The sequence below is a fragment of the Oncorhynchus clarkii genome, chromosome 31 (genome assembly GCF_045791955.1).
Source record: "Oncorhynchus clarkii lewisi isolate Uvic-CL-2024 chromosome 31, UVic_Ocla_1.0, whole genome shotgun sequence".
NCBI classification, from domain to species: Eukaryota; Metazoa; Chordata; class Actinopteri; order Salmoniformes; family Salmonidae; genus Oncorhynchus; species Oncorhynchus clarkii.
In genome coordinates, this window is record NC_092177.1 from 43,001,027 (window position 1) to 43,019,613 (window position 18,587).

Consider the following 18,587-nt stretch of genomic DNA (forward strand, 5'->3'; position numbering starts at 1 on the left):
GGACATCTTCCGAACATCACCTTCTGTAGATTCATCATCCAAAGAGGGGAAATGTGCGCATCAGCTTTTGTAGCCTGTAATACCCTCGTGTCCCCTGGCGACCGGTTCGTACATAAAACATTCAGACAGCAAAGGCTTCAATTTCCTCCTTAACTACATTTAATGGAAGAAGACGGGATAAAACTGGGCAAATATGCATACTTTCTTTATTAAACACCATTTTCCAATGTCTAGGAATGCTACTTCCTGATGTTCAGCCAATCAGGTTGCAGCAGTCTGTTGTTAACCCCTGGCTGAATGTGTGGTGCAACATCAGGAAGTATGTTTTATGCAAGCACCAGTCGCCGGGGGACAGGAGTGTAATTGCCTGCTGTGCACCTCAAGTCCAGACGATAATAGAGATCCATGAAGTCCACTAGTGGCTGACCAGGCTCGCTGGCACCCTTGAATAGCTTTTGGATGAATCTTGAATCCCCCTTGGATTTAATTAATGATAAACTCTCTCCGGTACGGTGATAAGACAACCCCAAATGGAAAACACATCACCGGTGACCACTAGCGGATTTAGGCCGAGATCCCTTAATTAGGCTGTGTTGACCTCCTTTGCATGGGGTTCCCCGAAAATGTCACTCAAGTCTGAAAATATTAATTATTCATGGCTCCTGTCTAACAGAGGCATCAAGTCTACAGGGAGATTGGGCTTGACAGAACACTGCAACTCCAGTGTGGATAGAAACGGTCAGTATTATCATCGGAGCCTGTTGTTGTAGGACAGGGTTTCCTAAACTCGGTCCTGGGGCCCACTCTGGGTGCACATTTAGTTTTTTGCCCTAGACAAATGATTCATATAATGAAAGCTTGATAAGCAGTTGGATATTTGAATCAGCTATGCAGTGCTAGGTCAAAAACTAAACCTGAACCCAGGGGAGACCCCAGGACCGAGGTTGGGAAACCCTGTTGTGGGCGAGTACTGAAGCATCTGTCAACTGCACCGTCATATGACAAGATACACTATTTATACAAAAGTATGTGGACACCACTTCAAATCAGTGTAATTGGCTATTTTAGCCACACCTGTTGCTGACAGGTGTATAGGATGCCACCTTTCCAACAAGTCAGTTCGTCAAATTTCTGCCATGCTAGAGCTGCCCCGATCAACTGTAAGTGCTGTTATTGTGAAGTGGAAACATCTAGAAGCAATAACGGTGGAAAAGGAATAATGGTCTGGGGCTGTTTTTCATGGTTCGGGCAAGGCCCCTTAGTTACAGTGAAGGGAAATCTTAATGCTACAGCATACAATGACATTCTACATAATTCTGTGCTTCCAATTTTGTGGAAACAGTTTAGGGAAGGCCCTTTCCTGTTTCAGCATGACAATGACCCCGCATACAAAGCGAAGTCCATACACAAATGGTTTGTTGAGATCGGTGTGGAATACTTAGGCTCATAGCCTGTTGCAAAAATGAGGGGACGCGAACAACAGGTATAGGCCAATTAAAAAATGTTCTTTATTGTAAAACAAAACTATTAACTTTAAACTAAGAAAAAGGAATGAGGTGTGGAAGTATCATAATGTAAGGTGTATGCAAAGTGCATGAATGCATGAATCTGTGTGTGTGAATGACTGAGTGAAAACTATGCAAAACTACAAAAGAACAAACAAAACAGGTTCATACCTGGAGGAGCGGAGAGAGAGAAAGGGGTAATTAGTGACAGTTTAAATACTCTGATCCCAGGTGACTCCAATCACTAACGACCCTCCTCTGCCTGCAGGAGGAACTGCCCCTGCAATGCAGAGGAGGAGCCGTGACAACTGGCCTGCACTGAACCCTGACCTCAACCTTATCGAACACCTTTGGGATGAATCGAAACGCAGACTAATCGCCCAACATCAGTGCCCGACCTCACTAATGATTTTGTGGCTAAACGGAAGCAAGTCACCGAAGCAATGTTCAAACATCTAGTGGAAAGCCTTCCCAGAAGAGTGGAGCCTGTTATGGCACCAAAGGGGGACCAACTCCATATTAATGTCCAAGATTTTGGAATGAGATGTTCGACGAGCAGCTGTCCACATACTGTCGGTCATGTAATGTATACTTTATAGTGCTTGAAGGGGAAGCAGAAAGCCCAGTGGAGTGAGGCACAGATCAGTGTCTGTCTGTCTGCATCTCTCTGTCTAAAGGGCACCGAGAGCCTGCAACTTCAGCTCCTGCAAAATAGAAATGAAATTAATGCTTTTGTTTCCAAAACAATCTATGCTCCCTGTATGTTTTGTATGGTATTTTTATTTATATTTATTATGGATCCCATTAGCTGCTGCAGCTACTCCGTTCCTGGCATCCAGCATTACAATACATTCACAACAGATTTCAAAACACATTAAGGTGTGCCCTCAGGCCCCTACTCTACAACATAAAATCAATGTGTACGTTTGTGCAGTGAGTATGTTGTGTGTTTGTATGCATGTGTCTGTGCCTATGTTTGTGTTGCTTCACAGTCCCTGATGTTCCATAAGATGTTTTTATCTGTTTTGTTAAATATAATTTTACTGCTTGCATGATTTACTTGATGTGGAATGGAGTTCCATGGCTATATGTAGTACTGTGCTCCTCCCATAGTCTGTTCTGGATTTGGGGACTGAGCTGTGTGCCAGTAGTTCAAACAGAAAGCTCGGTGCATTCTCACAAATACATGCAGTGATGAAGTCCATCTCTCCTCCACTTTGAGCCAGGAGAGATTGTCATGCAATTAATGTTAGCTTTCTGTGTACATCTAAGGGCAAGCTGTGCTGCCCTGTTCTGAGCCAATTGCAACTTTCCTTAGTCCCGCCTTATGGCACCTGACCAAACGACTGAACAGTAGTCCAGGTGCAACAAAACTATTTATTTTCATTTAACCTTTATTTAACCAGGCAAGTCAGTTAAGAACAATTTATTTGATGGCCTACCCTGATGATGGCCTACCCTGGCCAAACCCTAAACCGGATGACGCAAGGACAATTGTGCGACTCCCAATCGCGGCCAGTTGTGATGCAGCCTGGAATCGAACCAGGGTCTGTAGTGACGCCTTCAGCACTGAGATGCAGTGCCTAAAGCTTTATTATGGACAGACTTCTCATCTTAGCTACTGTTGTATCAATGTTTTGACCATGACAGTGGTTACTCCAAGCAGTTTAGACACCTCAACTTTCTCAATTTCCACATGATTCCATACAAGATTTAGTTGAGGTTTAGGGTTTAGTCCCAAATACAATGCTTTTAGTTTTTGAAATATTTAGGACAAACTTTTTCCTTGTCACCCATTCTGAAACTACGTGTATAGTGTTGAGTCATCAGCTTTTCTCAAAAAGCAAATGGAAGATATGGCAATATTGTCCACTGTTCTCCTCAGTAATTTTCCATCCAAGTTGTCAGGCCCTGGTGGCTTGTCATTGTTGAGAGACAACAATAATTGTTTCACCTCTTCCACACTCTTTACGGAATTCAAAATTACAATGCTTATCTTTCACAATTTGGTCAGATATACTTGGGTGTGTAGTGTCAGCGTTTGTTGCTGGCATGTCATGCCTAAATTTGCTAATCTTACAAATGAAAAAATAATTTAAGTAACAGATGTGATCAATACATGATGATTTCATTCCTGTGCTGTTTGTAACTACCATGAGTAGGTTGACTGATAACCTGAACCAGGTTGCAGGCACTAGTTATAGTTTGAAGCTTTCTCTTTAGTGAGCAGCCTGATGAAAGCCAGTCAATATTTAAATCATCCAGAAAATATACTTTTCTGTTGATATCACATACATTATCAACCATTTCACACGTTATCCAGATACTGACTGTTAGCACTTGGTGGTTTATAGCAGCTTCCCACCAGAAAGGGCTTTAGGTGAGGCAGATGAACCTGTAGCCATATTACTTCAGCAGTATTTAACATGAGATCCTCTCTAAACTTTACAGGAATGTGGTTCTGAATATAAACGGCCACCTCTCCACCTCTGGCATTTGTCTTTTCTGTATATCTCATAACCATATATTGCTACCACTGTATCATCAAAGGTATTATCTAAGTTTGTTTCAGAGATTGTCAGAATATGAATGTAATCTGTTACTAGCAAATTATTGATTTCATGAACCTTGTTTCTTAAGCTACATAAACTCAGCAAAAAAATAAACGTCCTCTCACTGTGTGTAAATATTTGTATGAACATAACCAGATTCAACCACTGAGACAAACTGAGACAAAGATATCCCTGCCGGCCAAACCCTCCCTAACCCGGACAACTCTGGGTTTGAGCCCAGAATCTGTCGCAGCCGGCTGCGACCCGGAGGCCCATGGGGTGGCGCACAATTGGCCCAGGGTCGTCCGGGTTAGGGAAGGTTTGGCCGGCAGGGATATCTTTGTCTCATCGGGCACTAGCAACTCCGGTGGTGGGCTTCCTCCGGTGTTTCCTCCTGCACATTGGTGCGGCTGGCTTCCGGGTTGGATGGGCATTGTGTCAAGAAGCAGTGCGGCTTGATTGGGTTCAACAACAAGTGGGACACAATCATGAAGTGGAACGACATTTATTGGATATTTCAAACTTTTTTAACAAATCAAAAACTGAAAAATTGGGCGTGCAAAATTATTGTTGTTGATTCTTCACAAAAAAATACAGTTTTATATCTTTATGTTTGAAGCCTGAAATGTGTCAAAAGGTCGCAAAGTTCAAGGGGGCCGAATACTTTCGCAAGGCACTGTACATGCCAAGACAATTGAATATGTATAGAAGGGAGTCTTGCAGGGGGAAAACCAACTCAATACCTATTATTAATTCAGGTAGGATGGATGGTGTTCTGACAAGCTCGTGGACTTGATGTTTTATTCACAAGGCCTTAGGAGAAGGCGGAGGCTGATGAGCGCAAATCGTGTGTCGTAAACATTTGGTTTCCCCAAGTAAAACAGGGGAAGAGAGCGTGCAGACAAATTGGATTTGGAACGCTCTCGCTGGCTTTTGGGAAGAACTTCCAGGTTCTCGCTGCCAGGATTCAACCTGGAGGGGCAACCTCTATTTTGTTATAAAACTGGCTTCTATAGACACACACATGTATGTACAGTGCCTTGCGAAAGTATTCGGCCCCCTTGAACTTTGAGACCTTTTGCCACATTTCAGGCTTCAAACATAAAGATATAAAACTGTATTTTTTTGTGAAGAATCAACAACAAGTGGGACACAATCATGAAGTGGAACGACATTTATTGGATATTTCAAACTTTTTTAACAAACCAAAAACTGAAAAATTGGGCGTGCAAAATTATTCAGCCCCTTTACTTTCAGTGCAGCAAACTCTCTCCAGAAGTTCAGTGAGGATCTCTGAATGATCCAATGTTGACCTAAATGACTAATGATGATAAATACAATCCACCTGTGTGTAATCAAGTCTCCGTATAAATGCACCTGCACTGTGATAGTCTCAGAGGTCCGTCAAAAGCGCAGAGAGCATCATGAAGAACAAGGAACACACCAGGCAGGTCCGAGATACTGTTGTGAAGAAGTTTAAAGCCGGATTTGGATACAAAAAGATTTCCCAAGCTTTAAACATCCCAAGGAACACTGTGCAAGCGATAATATTGAAATGGAAGGAGTATCAGACCACTGCAAATCTACCAAGACCTGGCCGTTCCTCTAAACTTTCAGCTCATACAAGGAGAAGACCAGATCAGAGATGCAGCCAAGAGGCCCATGATCACTCTGGATGAACTGCAGAGTTCTACAGCTGAGGTGGGGGAACTCTGTCCATATGACAACAATCAGTCGTATATTGCACAAATCTGGCCTTTATGGAAGAGTGGCAAGAAGAAAGCCATTTCTTAAAGATATCCATAAAAAGTGTTGTTTAAAGTTTGCAACAAGCCACCTGGGAGACACACCAAACATGTGGAAGAAAGTGCTCTGGTCAGATGAAACCAAAATTGAACTTTTTGGCAACAATGCAAAACGTTATGTTTGGCGTAAAAGCAACACAGCTGAACACACCATCCCCACTGTCAAACATGGTGGTGGCAGCATCATGGTTTGGGCCTGCTTTTCTTCAGCAGGGACAGGGAAGATGGTTAAAATTGATGGGAAGATGGATGGAGCCAAATACAGGACCATTCTGGAAGAAAACCTGATGGAGTCTGCAAAAGACCTGAGACTGGGACGGAGATTTGTCTTCCAACAAAACAATGATCCAAAACATAAAGCAAAATCTACAATGGAATGGTTCAAAAATAAACATATCCAGGTGTTAGAATGGCCAAGTCAAAGTCCAGACCTGAATCCAATCGAGAATCTGTGGAAAGAACTGAAAACTGCTGTTCACAAATGCTCTCCATCCAACCTCACTGAGCTCGAGCTGTTTTGCAAGGAGGAACGGGAAAACATTTCAGTCTCTCGATGTGCAAAACTGATAGAGACATACCCCAAGCGACTTACAGCTGTAATCGCAGCAAAAGGTGGCGCTACAAAGTATTAACTTAAGGGGGCTGAATAATTTTGCACGCCCAATTTTTCAGTTTTTGATTTGTTAAAAAAGTTTGAAATATCCAATAAATGTCGTTCCACTTCATGATTGTGTCCCACTTGTTGTTGATTCTTCACAAAAAATACAGTTTTATATCTTTATGTTTGAAGCCTGAAATGTGGCAAAAGGTCGCAAAGTTCAAGGGGGCCGAATACTTTCGCAAGGCACTGTATGCTCACCCAGACAAGCACATATTCTCACACATGCAGACACACATACACCTTCCTATAATTAGATAATTAGTAAAAATAAAAATAAACTGTTTTATTAAACCTTTATTTAACTAAGCAAGCCAGTTCAGAACAAATTCTTATTTACAATGACGGCCTACACCGGCCAAGCCCGGACGAAGCTGAGCCAATTATGCGCTGCCCTATGGCACTCCCAATCACGGCTGGTTGTGATACAGCCTTCATTAAGTCTGTATACTTCATTAAGATGATCCCAAGAGTGTGTATCTCTGTAAGTGTGATGATTTGCCTTGGCCAGAGCTAAGAGGGAAGAAAACCAGCATCACAAAAGGTGGCCTCAAGTCACTTACGGTCTCAGGCATCTCTCCAGTTATGGCTGGCCACAGGCATAATGGAGTGTCGCAGTTGCGTTTTGCTCTGTGTGCGTGTGCGCGTGATAGAGAGAGTGTGTGTGTATGTATGTGAGAAAAGGAGAGAGCGAGCGAGAGAGAGAGTGTGTACCTCTGAGACTTCATGTCCGGAGGCTGGCACGCTGAAGGTTCCTCATGTGGCTGGGGACTTGGATTAGCAGTTTACTCACACTCACGCTACATACCACATCTACACACATTGCATATACAAGCATATAGCCTAAGCGCCAGTGAGAAAAACTCTATTCAATAAAACTCTATTCTCAATTCTTCAGATTGCTTTTATTTTTTATTTAAAAATATCATCCAAGCATTTACAGAGTAGTAAAACAAATCAATATATGCAACTGTTAACAGCCTTTACAGAAAATTAAGAAACATATTGATTTTTATTCATAGAATTATAAAAACAAGGAACAAAAAAAGAGAGAGTGAGAGAGGCCAGAGGGGTGGGAGGTGGAAAATGTTCAGCAGATCCTGATAACCTCCTTGGGTAGCATTCCTAGCTGAGTGACAGCAGAGTTAACCAATTAGAGGCTCTGGGAATGGTCTGGTCCGCCCATGTGAAGGACAAACAGCCAATGCCCTGGCGCCGTCGGACTGATACTCCTTTGGGACTCCCAATGTGGTGTTCTATCCCATGAGGCTTTGCAAAATTGGGAATAAAAAGAAGAGCATTGTGGATTTGGTGGTGTTATAGAGATCTCCATCACCCTGGAGACGAGTCACCCTCTCTGTCACTCATACAGAGAGGCTGTTTCCTCAGTGTCACAGCCTGCTCTGCAGCCTGAGCTCTATGTTTTTACTTCTGTGTCCTAATAATACAGCCAGAGCTCTATGCCAGTGTTTCTCAACCTTATTTATACCTAGGACCAGCAAACTGTTTACATTATAACTAGCTCTTAAGAACTGACTAAACCAAGGCCAGTTAACCATCGCAGGGACCGGTGAGCAACGTCTCAGGGACCAGTACCGGTCCAGTACAGTGTCCTAATAATTCAGCCTGAGCTCAATGCTGTTTCTTCTGTGTCCCTGTGATGTCCTCCTCCGTGTCCCCGTAATGCTCTATGTGATCATGATGCCTTCGAAGCCACAGAACTTCCAGCGTTTCTCCAGGCTGGCGCCTACCCCCGTCAACTCCTGTCTGAATGTACAGGGCAGCCGACCCAGTAAAGCATCCACCTCCCCTGTATTTATCTGAAACACACACACTCAATGTAAATACACAAATTTGATAAATACACTCCCACACACCCACATGTACAAACACAATACAAAGTTAACACACAGATCTGACACACACTCCTACAAACTAAAAAAGAGCCACACATCTCTGAAAAACGGATCTGATTGACAAACAATAAACGCACCCACCCACACCCACACACACACACACACACACACACACACAAACCCACACCTACATATGCAATAGCACCACATTGGCATATAGCATCACTTTTAAAATGTGAGATTACACAAAACAATGACAGCAGGAAGCACTGTATAATTTTATGCAGAGAAAAAACACATTTGTAAGAACCAGATTGGTAAACCTGTCAGTATGCATTAAGCATTAGCGTAGATATGTGTGTATCACCATTAACAATGTAGCAGTGCATCATGAACACAGTAGATAAGTAGAGAGTAATGTTGTTATTGGTGAATTCAGCCAGTACTGTTGACAAAGCCCTGTGGGCTTGTTGCATGGTGTTACAGAGAGGTAGCGTGGGAACAAAAACATCCTCAGACAGAGTGGAAAAGCCAAAAGGAGAGAGAAGGAATGAGTCAGTGTGGTGAAGGCTCAGAGGTTTTAATGAGTGGTCATACAATATATTCACGAGGGCCTCCTCATGGAGGTAGCAGTAAGAGTAGTCATGTCTAAAGGCCTCAGGGTGCAGGTGGGCTGGTGGTCCCATAGTCCTTTATCTGATGGCCTCATCATGGAGGTAGAGTGAGAGTGGCCATATATTATATCTGAAGGCCTCCTTGCGGTGGTGGCAGTGAGTATAGTGGTCATATACACCGTGTACAAAACATTATTTTGTCCAGTCTGATTTAGGCAAGGCATGGCTACTATGCCCCTCTGGGTTTCCACCAGCCATGTTATCGGATAGAGGTTTGGGTCGGCACGATAGATTGAAAAGAGACGTTATTCATACACTGAGTGTACAAAACATTAGGAACACCTTTCGTTGGGGCATGGACTCTACGAGGTGTCGAAGCTTCATGTTGACTCCAATGCTATCCACAGCTGTGTCAAGTTGTCTGGATGTCCTTTGGGTGGTGGACCATTCTGAATACACACAGGAAATTGCTAAGCTCGAGTTCTTGACACACTCAAACCGGTGCTCCTGGCACATACTACCATACCCCTTTCAAAGGCACTTAAATCTTTTGTCTTGCCCATTCACCCTCTGAATGGCACACATACACAATCCATGTCTCAAGGATTAAAAATCCTTGTTTAACGTGTCTCCTCCCCTTCGTCTACATTGATTGGAGTGGATTTAACAAGTGAAATCAATAACGGGTCCAAACATTTCACCTGGTCAGTCTATGTCATGGAATGTTTTGAACACTCAGTGTACAGTGCCTTGCGAAAGTATTCGGCCCCCTTGAACTTTGCGACCTTTTGCCACATTTCAGGCTTCAAATATAAAGATATAAAACTGTATTTTTTTGTGAAGAATCAACAACAAGTGGGACACAATCATGAAGTGGAACGACATTTATTGGATATTTCAAACTTTTTTAACAAATCAAAAACTGAAAAATTGGGCGTGCAAAATTATTCAGCCCCCTTAAGTTAATACTTTGTAGCGCCACCTTTTGCTGCGATTACAGCTGTAAGTCGCTTGGGGTATGTCTCTATCAGTTTTGCACATCGAGAGACTGACATTTTTTCCCATTCCTCCTTGCAAAACAGCTCGAGCTCAGTGAGGTTGGTTGGAGAGCATTTGTGAACAGCACTTTTCAGTTCTTTCCACAGATTCTCGATTGGATTCAGGTCTGGACTTTGACTTGGCCATTCTAACACCTGGATATGTTTATTTTTGAACCATTCCATTGTAGATTTTGCTTTATGTTTTGGATCATTGTCTTGTTGGAAGACAAATCTCCATCTCAGTCTCAGGTCTTTTGCAGACTCTTCCAGAATGGTCCTGTATTTGGCTCCATCCATCTTCTCATCAATTTTAACCATCTTCCCTGTCCCTGCTGAAGAAAAGCAGGCCCAAACCATGATGCTGCCACCACCATGTTTGACAGTGGGGATGGTGTGTTCAGGGTGTTGAGCTGTGTTGCTTTTACGCCAAACATAACCTCTTGCATTGTTGCCAAAATGTTCAATTTTGGTTTCATCTGACCAGAGCACCTTCTTCCACATGTTTGGTGTGTCTCCCAGGTGGCTTGTGGCAAACTTTAAACAACACTTTTTATGGATATCTTTAAGAAATGGCTTTCTTCTTGCCACTCTTCCATAAAGGCCAGATTTGTGCAATATACGACTGATTGTTGTCCTATGGACAGAGTCTCCCACCTCAGCTGTAGATCTCTGCAGTTCATCCAGAGTGATCATGGGCCTCTTGGCTGCATCTCTGATCAGTCTTCTCCTTGTATGAGCTGAAAGTTGAGGGACGGCCAGGTCTTGGTAGATTTGCAGTGGTCTGATACTCCTTCCATTTCAATATTATCGCTTGCACAGTGCTCCTTGGGATGTTTAAAGCTTGGGAAATTGTTTTGTATCGAAATCCAGCTTTAAACTTCTTCACAACAGTATCTCGGACCTGCCTGGTGTGTTCCTTGTTCTTCATGATGCTCTCTGCGCTTTTAACGGACCTCTGAGACACACAGGTGGATTGTATTTATCATCATTAGTCATTTAGGTCAACATTGGATCATTCAGAGATCCTCACTGAACTTCTGGAGAGAGTTTGCTGCACTGAAAGTAAAGGGGCTGAATAATTTTGCACGCCCAATTTTTCAGTTTTTGATTTGTTAAAAAAGTTTGAAATATCCAATAAATGTTGTTCCACTTCATGATTGTGTCCCACTTGTTGTTGATTCTTCACAAAAAAATACAGTTTTATATCTTTATGTTTGTGTGATAACATGCGTCTTGGTGAGAGGTGTAGGAGTCAGGCGCAGGAGAGCAGGGATGTCTGAGAAGCGTGTTTAATAATATAGTCCAGCAATGCAAACGGCACAGAACAAAAATCCCAAAACTACGCTCTCGAATAATCGTGCAAACACACGGAGGAACTAACACAGTTCCGACACTTTACATACACGTGCGTAATAGCGAAAAAACAACAAACATCAAATACCATCGAACGCAATACACACAAGTCTAATCCTGCACAAATTACGGCAGGTAACAGGTGCCCTATATACCCACAGAAATCAAAGCAATTGAAAACCAGGTGTGAAAAGGAACACAGACAAAACAACCAGAAAAAGAAAAGGGGATCGGTAGTGGCTAGTAGACCGGCGACGCCGAGCGCCGAGCGCCGCCCGAACAGGGAGAGGAGTTACCTTCGGTAGAAGTCGTGACAGTTTGAAGCCTGAAATGTGGCAAAAGGTCGCAAAGTTCAAGGGGGCAGAATACTTTCGCAAGGCACTGTATGTGGTTGAGAAAAAGGAAAATAATCTGTCTGGTAGACGACAGCAGAGGTGAGAACCAAGGAAGGCCCCTGAGGAGCCCGACATGTGGAGATGGGTGTTTAAGCGAAGCGTAAGAAGAAATGAAACAGCTCAGCTCTGTCAGGGAGAGACAGGAATGATCCAGATCTAACAGGTCTCAGTGTCCAGGGAAATTACACTCAGACACTTCCTCAAGAACACTGGGGATACAAGGAAATGTCCTATATTCATGTCTATGGTAGCTACAGAGATTGGAGGCAGTGGGACTTGCCTTTGCTTCAACCCCAACTCTAACCTGGGGATCAGCATCATGATAGGGACCTTCCTGCACCAGGGGGATCAAATTTGATGAGAAGGATCTGGCTGTGTGAGGAAACGATGGGGCTCTGCACGATGGGGCTCTGCTGTCACAAGGGGATGATTCACATTTCATTTGGGGGAGGCTGACTGCACCAGGGTGCTCCAACTGCACCAGGGTGCTCCAACTGCACCGTGTGGCCCTGGAATACATCAGGACAATACTGTATGACAGCCCAGTAGGGGGTGTTTATTCCAAGTTTGTGCTCTGTGTGTGTGTGTGTTGTGCCAGGATGGCTCTATTGCTCAGCTTGCTATGTGTGTGTGTGTGTGTGTGTGTGTGTGTCTGTGTCTGTGTCTGTGTGTGTGTGTGTGTGTGTGTGTGTGTGTGTGTGTGTGTGTGTGTGTGTGTGTGTGTGTGTGTGTGTGTGTCTGTGTCTGTGTCTGTGTGTGTGTGTGTGTGTGTGTGTGTGTGGTGCCAGGATGACTGTGTGCGTGTCTGTGCGTGCTTGCACATGCATGCTGGAATAGTGCGCCAGGATGGCTCCTGCTGCTCATCATGACATGCTGTGTGAGTCAGTAGCTAGATTTTTCTACGAATGTTCAAAAATCGGCATATACAGTGCCTTGCGAAAGTATTCGGCCCCCTTGAACTTTGCGACCTTTTGCCACATTTCAGGCTTCAAACATAAAGATATAAAACTGTATTTTTTTGTGAAGAATCAACAACAAGTGGGACACAATCATGAAGTGGAACGACATTTATTGGATATTTCAAACTTTTTTAACAAATCAAAAACTGAAAAATTGGGCGTGCAAAATTATTCAGCCCCCTTAAGTTAATACTTTGTAGCACCACCTTTTGCTGCGATTACAGCTGTAAGTCGCTTGGGGTATGTCTCTATCAGTTTTGCACATCGAGAGACTGACATTTTTTCCCATTCCTCCTTGCAAAACAGCCGAGCTCAGTGAGGTTGGATGGAGAGCATTTGTGAACAGCACTTTTCAGTTCTTTCCACAGATTTTCGATTGGATTCAGGTCTGGACTTTGACTTGGCCATTCTAACACCTGGATATGTTTATTTTTGAACCATTCCATTGTAGATTTTGCTTTATGTTTTGGATCATTGTCTTGTTGGAAGACAAATCTCCGTCCCAGTCTCAGGTCTTTTGCAGACTCCATCAGGTTTTCTTCCAGAATGGTCCTGTATTTGGCTCCATCCATCTTCCCATCAATTTTAACCATCTTCCCTGTCCCTGCTGAAGAAAAGCAGGCCCAAACCATGATGCTGCCACCACCATGTTTGACAGTGGGGATGGTGTGTTCAGGGTGATGAGCTGTGTTGCTTTTACGCCAAACATAACGTTTTGCATTGTTGCCAAAATGTTCAATTTTGGTTTCATCTGACCAGAGCACCTTCTTCCACATGTTTGGTGTGTCTCCCAGGTGGCTTGTGGCAAACTTTAAACGACACTTTTTATGGATATCTTTAAGAAATGGCTTTCTTCTTGCCACTCTTCCATAAAGGCCAGATTTGTGCAATATACGACTGATTGTTGTCCTATGGACAGAGTCTCCCACCTCAGCTGTAGATCTCTGCAGTTCATCCAGAGTGATCATGGGCCTCTTGGCTGCATCTCAGATCAGTCTTCTCCTTGTATGAGCTGAAAGTTTAGAGGGACGGCCAGGTCTTGGTAGATTTGCAGTGGTCTGATACTCCTTCCATTTCAATATTATCGCTTGCACAGTGCTCCTTGGGATGTTTAAAGCTTGGGAAATCTTTTTGTATCCAAATCCGGCTTTAAACTTCTTCACAACAGTATCTCGGACCTGCCTGGTGTGTTCCTTGTTCTTCATGATGCTCTCTGCGCTTTTAACGGACCTCTGAGACTATCACAGTGCAGGTGCATTTATACGGACACTTGATTACACACAGGTGGATTGTATTTATCATCATTAGTCATTTAGGTCAACATTGGATCATTCAGAGATCCTCACTGAACTTCTGGAGAGAGTTTGCTGCACTGAAAGTAAAGGGGCTGAATAATTTTGCACGCCCAATTTTTCAGTTTTTGATTTGTTAAAAAAGTTTGAAATATCCAATAAATGTCGTTCCACTTCATGATTGTGTCCCACTTGTTGTTGATTCTTCACAAAAAAATACAGTTTTATATCTTTATGTTTGAAGCCTGAAATGTGGCAAAAGGTCGCAAAGTTCAAGGGGGCCGAATACTTTCGCAAGGCACTGTATATATTTTATTTTGCATTTTCCCACCAGATGTGTTTCCATCAAACAGACTTTTTGCGTATAAATGGCTGTGATTGATGACGTAGTGCACATTAAGACAATTTTTGTGGTTAAATTCCCATGTACTGAATAAAAAAACACAAGTTAAATGGGTATCCATCGCATTTTCAACTCTACTGATGGTTTGTATTTGTCAAACGGCAGCCAAGCATCGATCATGTCACCAGAATAAGACCCTTGATACACCCTTGCTTATTCACCACCCTGTAAAGTTGGGGTAACTTATTTCATCTGTAGCCTAATAAACTGCATGCTTTCCCGAGTCATAGTGGGAGGACCACACAAGATATCATCGCATCACTCCAAGTTGACTTCCATGTGATGGTTATCATATCAATATTTGTGCATAAAGGCGTTTCCACTGCCATTTCTCACCAACACAAGAATATGCCTCCATTTCTCGCATAATACATTTTACCAACACAAAATGATCCCACCACGTCGAACTAACACATTGTCTGTCGACATTTATACAATTGTACCGGCATTTCCTGTTGCAGCCCAGGCGTGACCTTTTGCATGTGTCAGGAAATTCATCCACATGAATCTGAGTCTATGGTTGTGATGGGGGAAAGGGGTTTTGTGTGTGTGTGTGTGTGTGTGTGTGTGTGTGTGTGTGTGTGTGTGTGTGTGTCAGTGTCAGCTTGTGCCAGCAGTACCTTGGTGTTCAGCTGCTGTAGGTAGGAGCAGATGTACTCGATGCTGGCTCCAAACGGATGGACATGGAGGAATGCAGAGATGATCCCTGAGGAAGGAGAAAGAGATACCTCAATACAGTATCAATTAAACTGGCATTAGCATTACTGTATACTTATAACTCTAAAACCATTATATATATGTATATATAATGGTTGATTCACCCATCTTATCATACAGTAGTAAAGGCTATTACTTTAGAACTTTAACTCAAACACTAAAGTTATACTACGGTATGATCCCATTCAGTCTGAGTGTTCATTAACCCATTTGTCCAACATGAAAGCCAATGAGAACATGCCATCCAAAGTATCAAACTGTAGACCATTAATGTATAGCTAATCTATAGCTAACTAACAACATTAAGTTTGAGTGTTGATTCATTCACCGATCTGTCCAACATGAAAGCCAGCGAGAACCTCACATTCAAGAGACCACTCTACTTAACTCATCTTGTCTGACTGAAGTGAAAATGTATCTGTACTCTTCAAGTGTGTCTGTCTTCCCCAAAACACTCCCAGCTCTGTGGAAGACCTGTGTTTAAACCGTCCAGATTAAGAGAAGTGTTTAATGAAGACTTTGATGCTGCTCTCTACATTAAAGCTTTTCTGATCAGAGCAGCATGGGGCTTCACGCCCGCACTCACGCACACACACAAAGGCGTTTCGCTCATCCCAACAATAACATCTGCAATCAGCTAATTGATATGATGATGCACTACTGATAGTCCTAAACCCCTGTGCAATAACATGAGCCCACTGAGGAACCAGCTCAGAAAACAAACACACCAGGTGAGACACTGGAGGAGAACAACTCTGATCAGATGTGTGTTTTAATGGCTGGATTAGGACCAAAGATATACAGACCAGCATAACTTGAAATCAGTCTATATACTTTGAATGGGTCCAAAAGCCTCCAAATGTCCAAACCATTTATAGCAAATTAATCAGAACTGTATGTTTAGTTGTAAAGGGACTTGTGGAGAAAGCAGTAGCTGCTCTGTTCCAAAGCCTAGTTATCGAAAGTTCATATTGATGTTAATTGACAATGCTAACTGTAGTTGGTGATGTCTACAGTTTCATTTTCTAACTGAATGTGTAATTATAGCCTAGCCTAGATATTCAGCCACTCTCCGAGAAACATGGAAGTTCAATAGAAAGTGCTTTGTTATTATCAAACTTCAAGTCTTGAAAAAGGCCTAGCATCTGTTCTTTCCTTCCCTATGTCTTTGTTTTGATCAGAGTTTAGTCATCTGTTTTCTCTTCTTTTTAAACACAATGTTATGCACACAAACTGCGTCATTCTGGCTGATTTTCTGCCTGCTTGAACGCTGAATAGGTCAGATACACATAAAAACATGAAATGACCCAGGAAATCGATATAACATTGCCCAGAGATGCACATATACGATATATAACATTCCTTTAAGTGTTCATCTCATTGGTATTCATTTTGCCATCTAGAAGGACAGACAAAGCAGTTAAAGATGAGTTCACTTTTGAGCCAATGTCCTTTTTTCTCTGCAGTGCTCACTTCATCTTCAAACAAGCTGTAATTTAGAACGATTCTGACAGAAAACACCCAGAATCCTCAGCAGCCATCTACTTCACTGAGCAGCCAAAGTGGGCCGGCATGGAGGGAGGGAGCGCCTCATTGACTACCTAACCAACTATGCCAAATATATGATCATTCCAGAATAACACCACTGTGGGACAGGACAGGTAACTCCCACTACCACACAATAGTGTGCATCCTGCCATCTGGCATAGGCCTAATCGTAACGCCACAATAGCTTTCCCTTGTATCTCAGCAAGACCTTACTTTCGTAAAACCAATTTGATCGAGGACCAACCGTTCCCCGTGGAAAGAACCCTCCACTGAAGTGGAGAATGTGCCATAAAAACATGCTGAAGGCCTCAGTAAACCAGACATTGAAAACATGTGAACCAGCCCAGAGAACTGGGAATAACCAGGGGAGGAAAACCAGGCTTTCCACAAAAAAACAGCTTTGATGATTGTGGATAGTTTCGCTAAAAATAACCAGTTAAATGAACAAGCAGTGTATGAACAAGCAGGGTCTTTTTCCTAGAGTTGATAGCGCTAGGGGAATGTTCTCCATTATACGTACAAATGTTGTTAGAAGGTTGTAGTAATGTTGTCTGAACATACCAACAAGCAAGGCTTCTTCCTCAGAGTTTACCGGACTAAGGTTGCAATAATGTTTGGTGAATGTGTCAAGTAGCAGGGCTTCTCTGAGTGGACAGGAATTGGGGGAATCTTCTCCTCCAACTGGGTTAATATAACATTATAGTAATGTTGTTAGGTGAACATACCAACTAGCAAGGCTTCTCTCTCAGAGTGAACAGGATTGGAGGGACTCTTCTCCGGGGGCAGACTCTCCTTCTCCTGACTGCAGGACACCACTTCTAACGCTGATGCCTCCTACAGTAAAGGAGTTGAAAACACTGTTAGACTGGTAGAGGACACACAAACACACACTGTGACGAATCTGGCTGTTGCATGTCACATAAAAAAAAATTTAAAATATGACTGGAACAGACTTCCTCAAAATCTTGAGTTTTATTATTAGGTCTAAAAATGTGCAAATACTCCTTACTCATCCTTGCATTCTCTCAGAGAGGAAAAAGCGACGCGATAGGGATAACTAAGCCCCAAATCTGTCTTCTCCGGCAGGTGGCGGTTTTTCGTTTATTTTCACTCACCAAGCCAGGATTTAATTTATTTACCCTTATTTTACCAGATAAATTGACAGAACACATTCACATTTACAACAACGACCTGAGAGATAGTTAAAGGGGATAGTAAGGTGGACATGATGGTATGAGGGCTGGATTGGGAATTTAGCCAGGACACCGGGGTTAAAACCGTACTCATACGATAAGTGCCATGTGATCTTTAGTGACCACAGACAGTAAGGACACCCGTTTAACATCCCATCCGAAAGACGGCACCTTAGACAGGGCAATATCCCCAATCACTGCCCTGGGGCATTGGGATATTTTTTTTAGACCAGAGGGAAGAGAGCCTCCAACACCACTTCCAGCAGCATCTGGTCTCCCATCCAGGGACCCGAGCAGGACCAACCCTACTTAGCTTCAGAGGCAAGCCAGCAGTGGGATGCAGGGTGGTTTGCTGCTGAAAAAAAAGAAGAGTGAGTCGAATTTGGTTAACAAAAATTGGAATGGCTTACTTTGCTATGTGCTTATTTGATCGAATATAAGTTTCGTAATGATTTTTTTTTTTTTTACGAGCGTACTGATATAAGTAGGACATGGCAACTTTGAGAAAAAAAACGTAATATCGGAGTTGTGCCTGGTCATCACTAGTTGCCACAGTCATAAGCTCCGCCTATTTCTACATTTTCAATCATTAAAATGTGATTTACCACACTGCTAACCGTAACCCTAACTTTAAATTATGACCAGAAAGCACATTTTAGTTTTCATGATTATCTACGATAGAGCCAATTTCTGCGGC

The 18,587-nt window shown here is 42.8% G+C and overlaps 1 protein-coding gene across 4 annotated transcripts in view; it reads right to left on the reverse strand.

Annotated features, from left to right (window-relative positions):
* Positions 1–7,406: 7,406 nt before the first annotated feature.
* The window catches only part of LOC139390674 (ecto-NOX disulfide-thiol exchanger 2-like), a 267,211-nt gene continuing 256,030 nt past the window's right edge, over positions 7,407–18,587 (reverse strand). Inside the window, exons 14-16 of one of the 4 annotated variants that reach the window (XM_071137950.1) lie at positions 17,423–17,531; positions 15,053–15,138; positions 7,407–8,340 (exon numbers count right to left, since the gene is read on the reverse strand). In XM_071137950.1, the coding sequence (XP_070994051.1) occupies positions 8,209–8,340; positions 15,053–15,138; positions 17,423–17,531 (327 nt within the window). In that variant the 3' untranslated portion in view covers positions 7,407–8,208. Of the gene's footprint in view, positions 8,341–15,052; positions 15,139–17,422; positions 18,246–18,587 lie in introns of those variants that run through there. The other 3 variants (XR_011629531.1, XR_011629530.1, XM_071137951.1) reach the window with 3 other exon arrangements.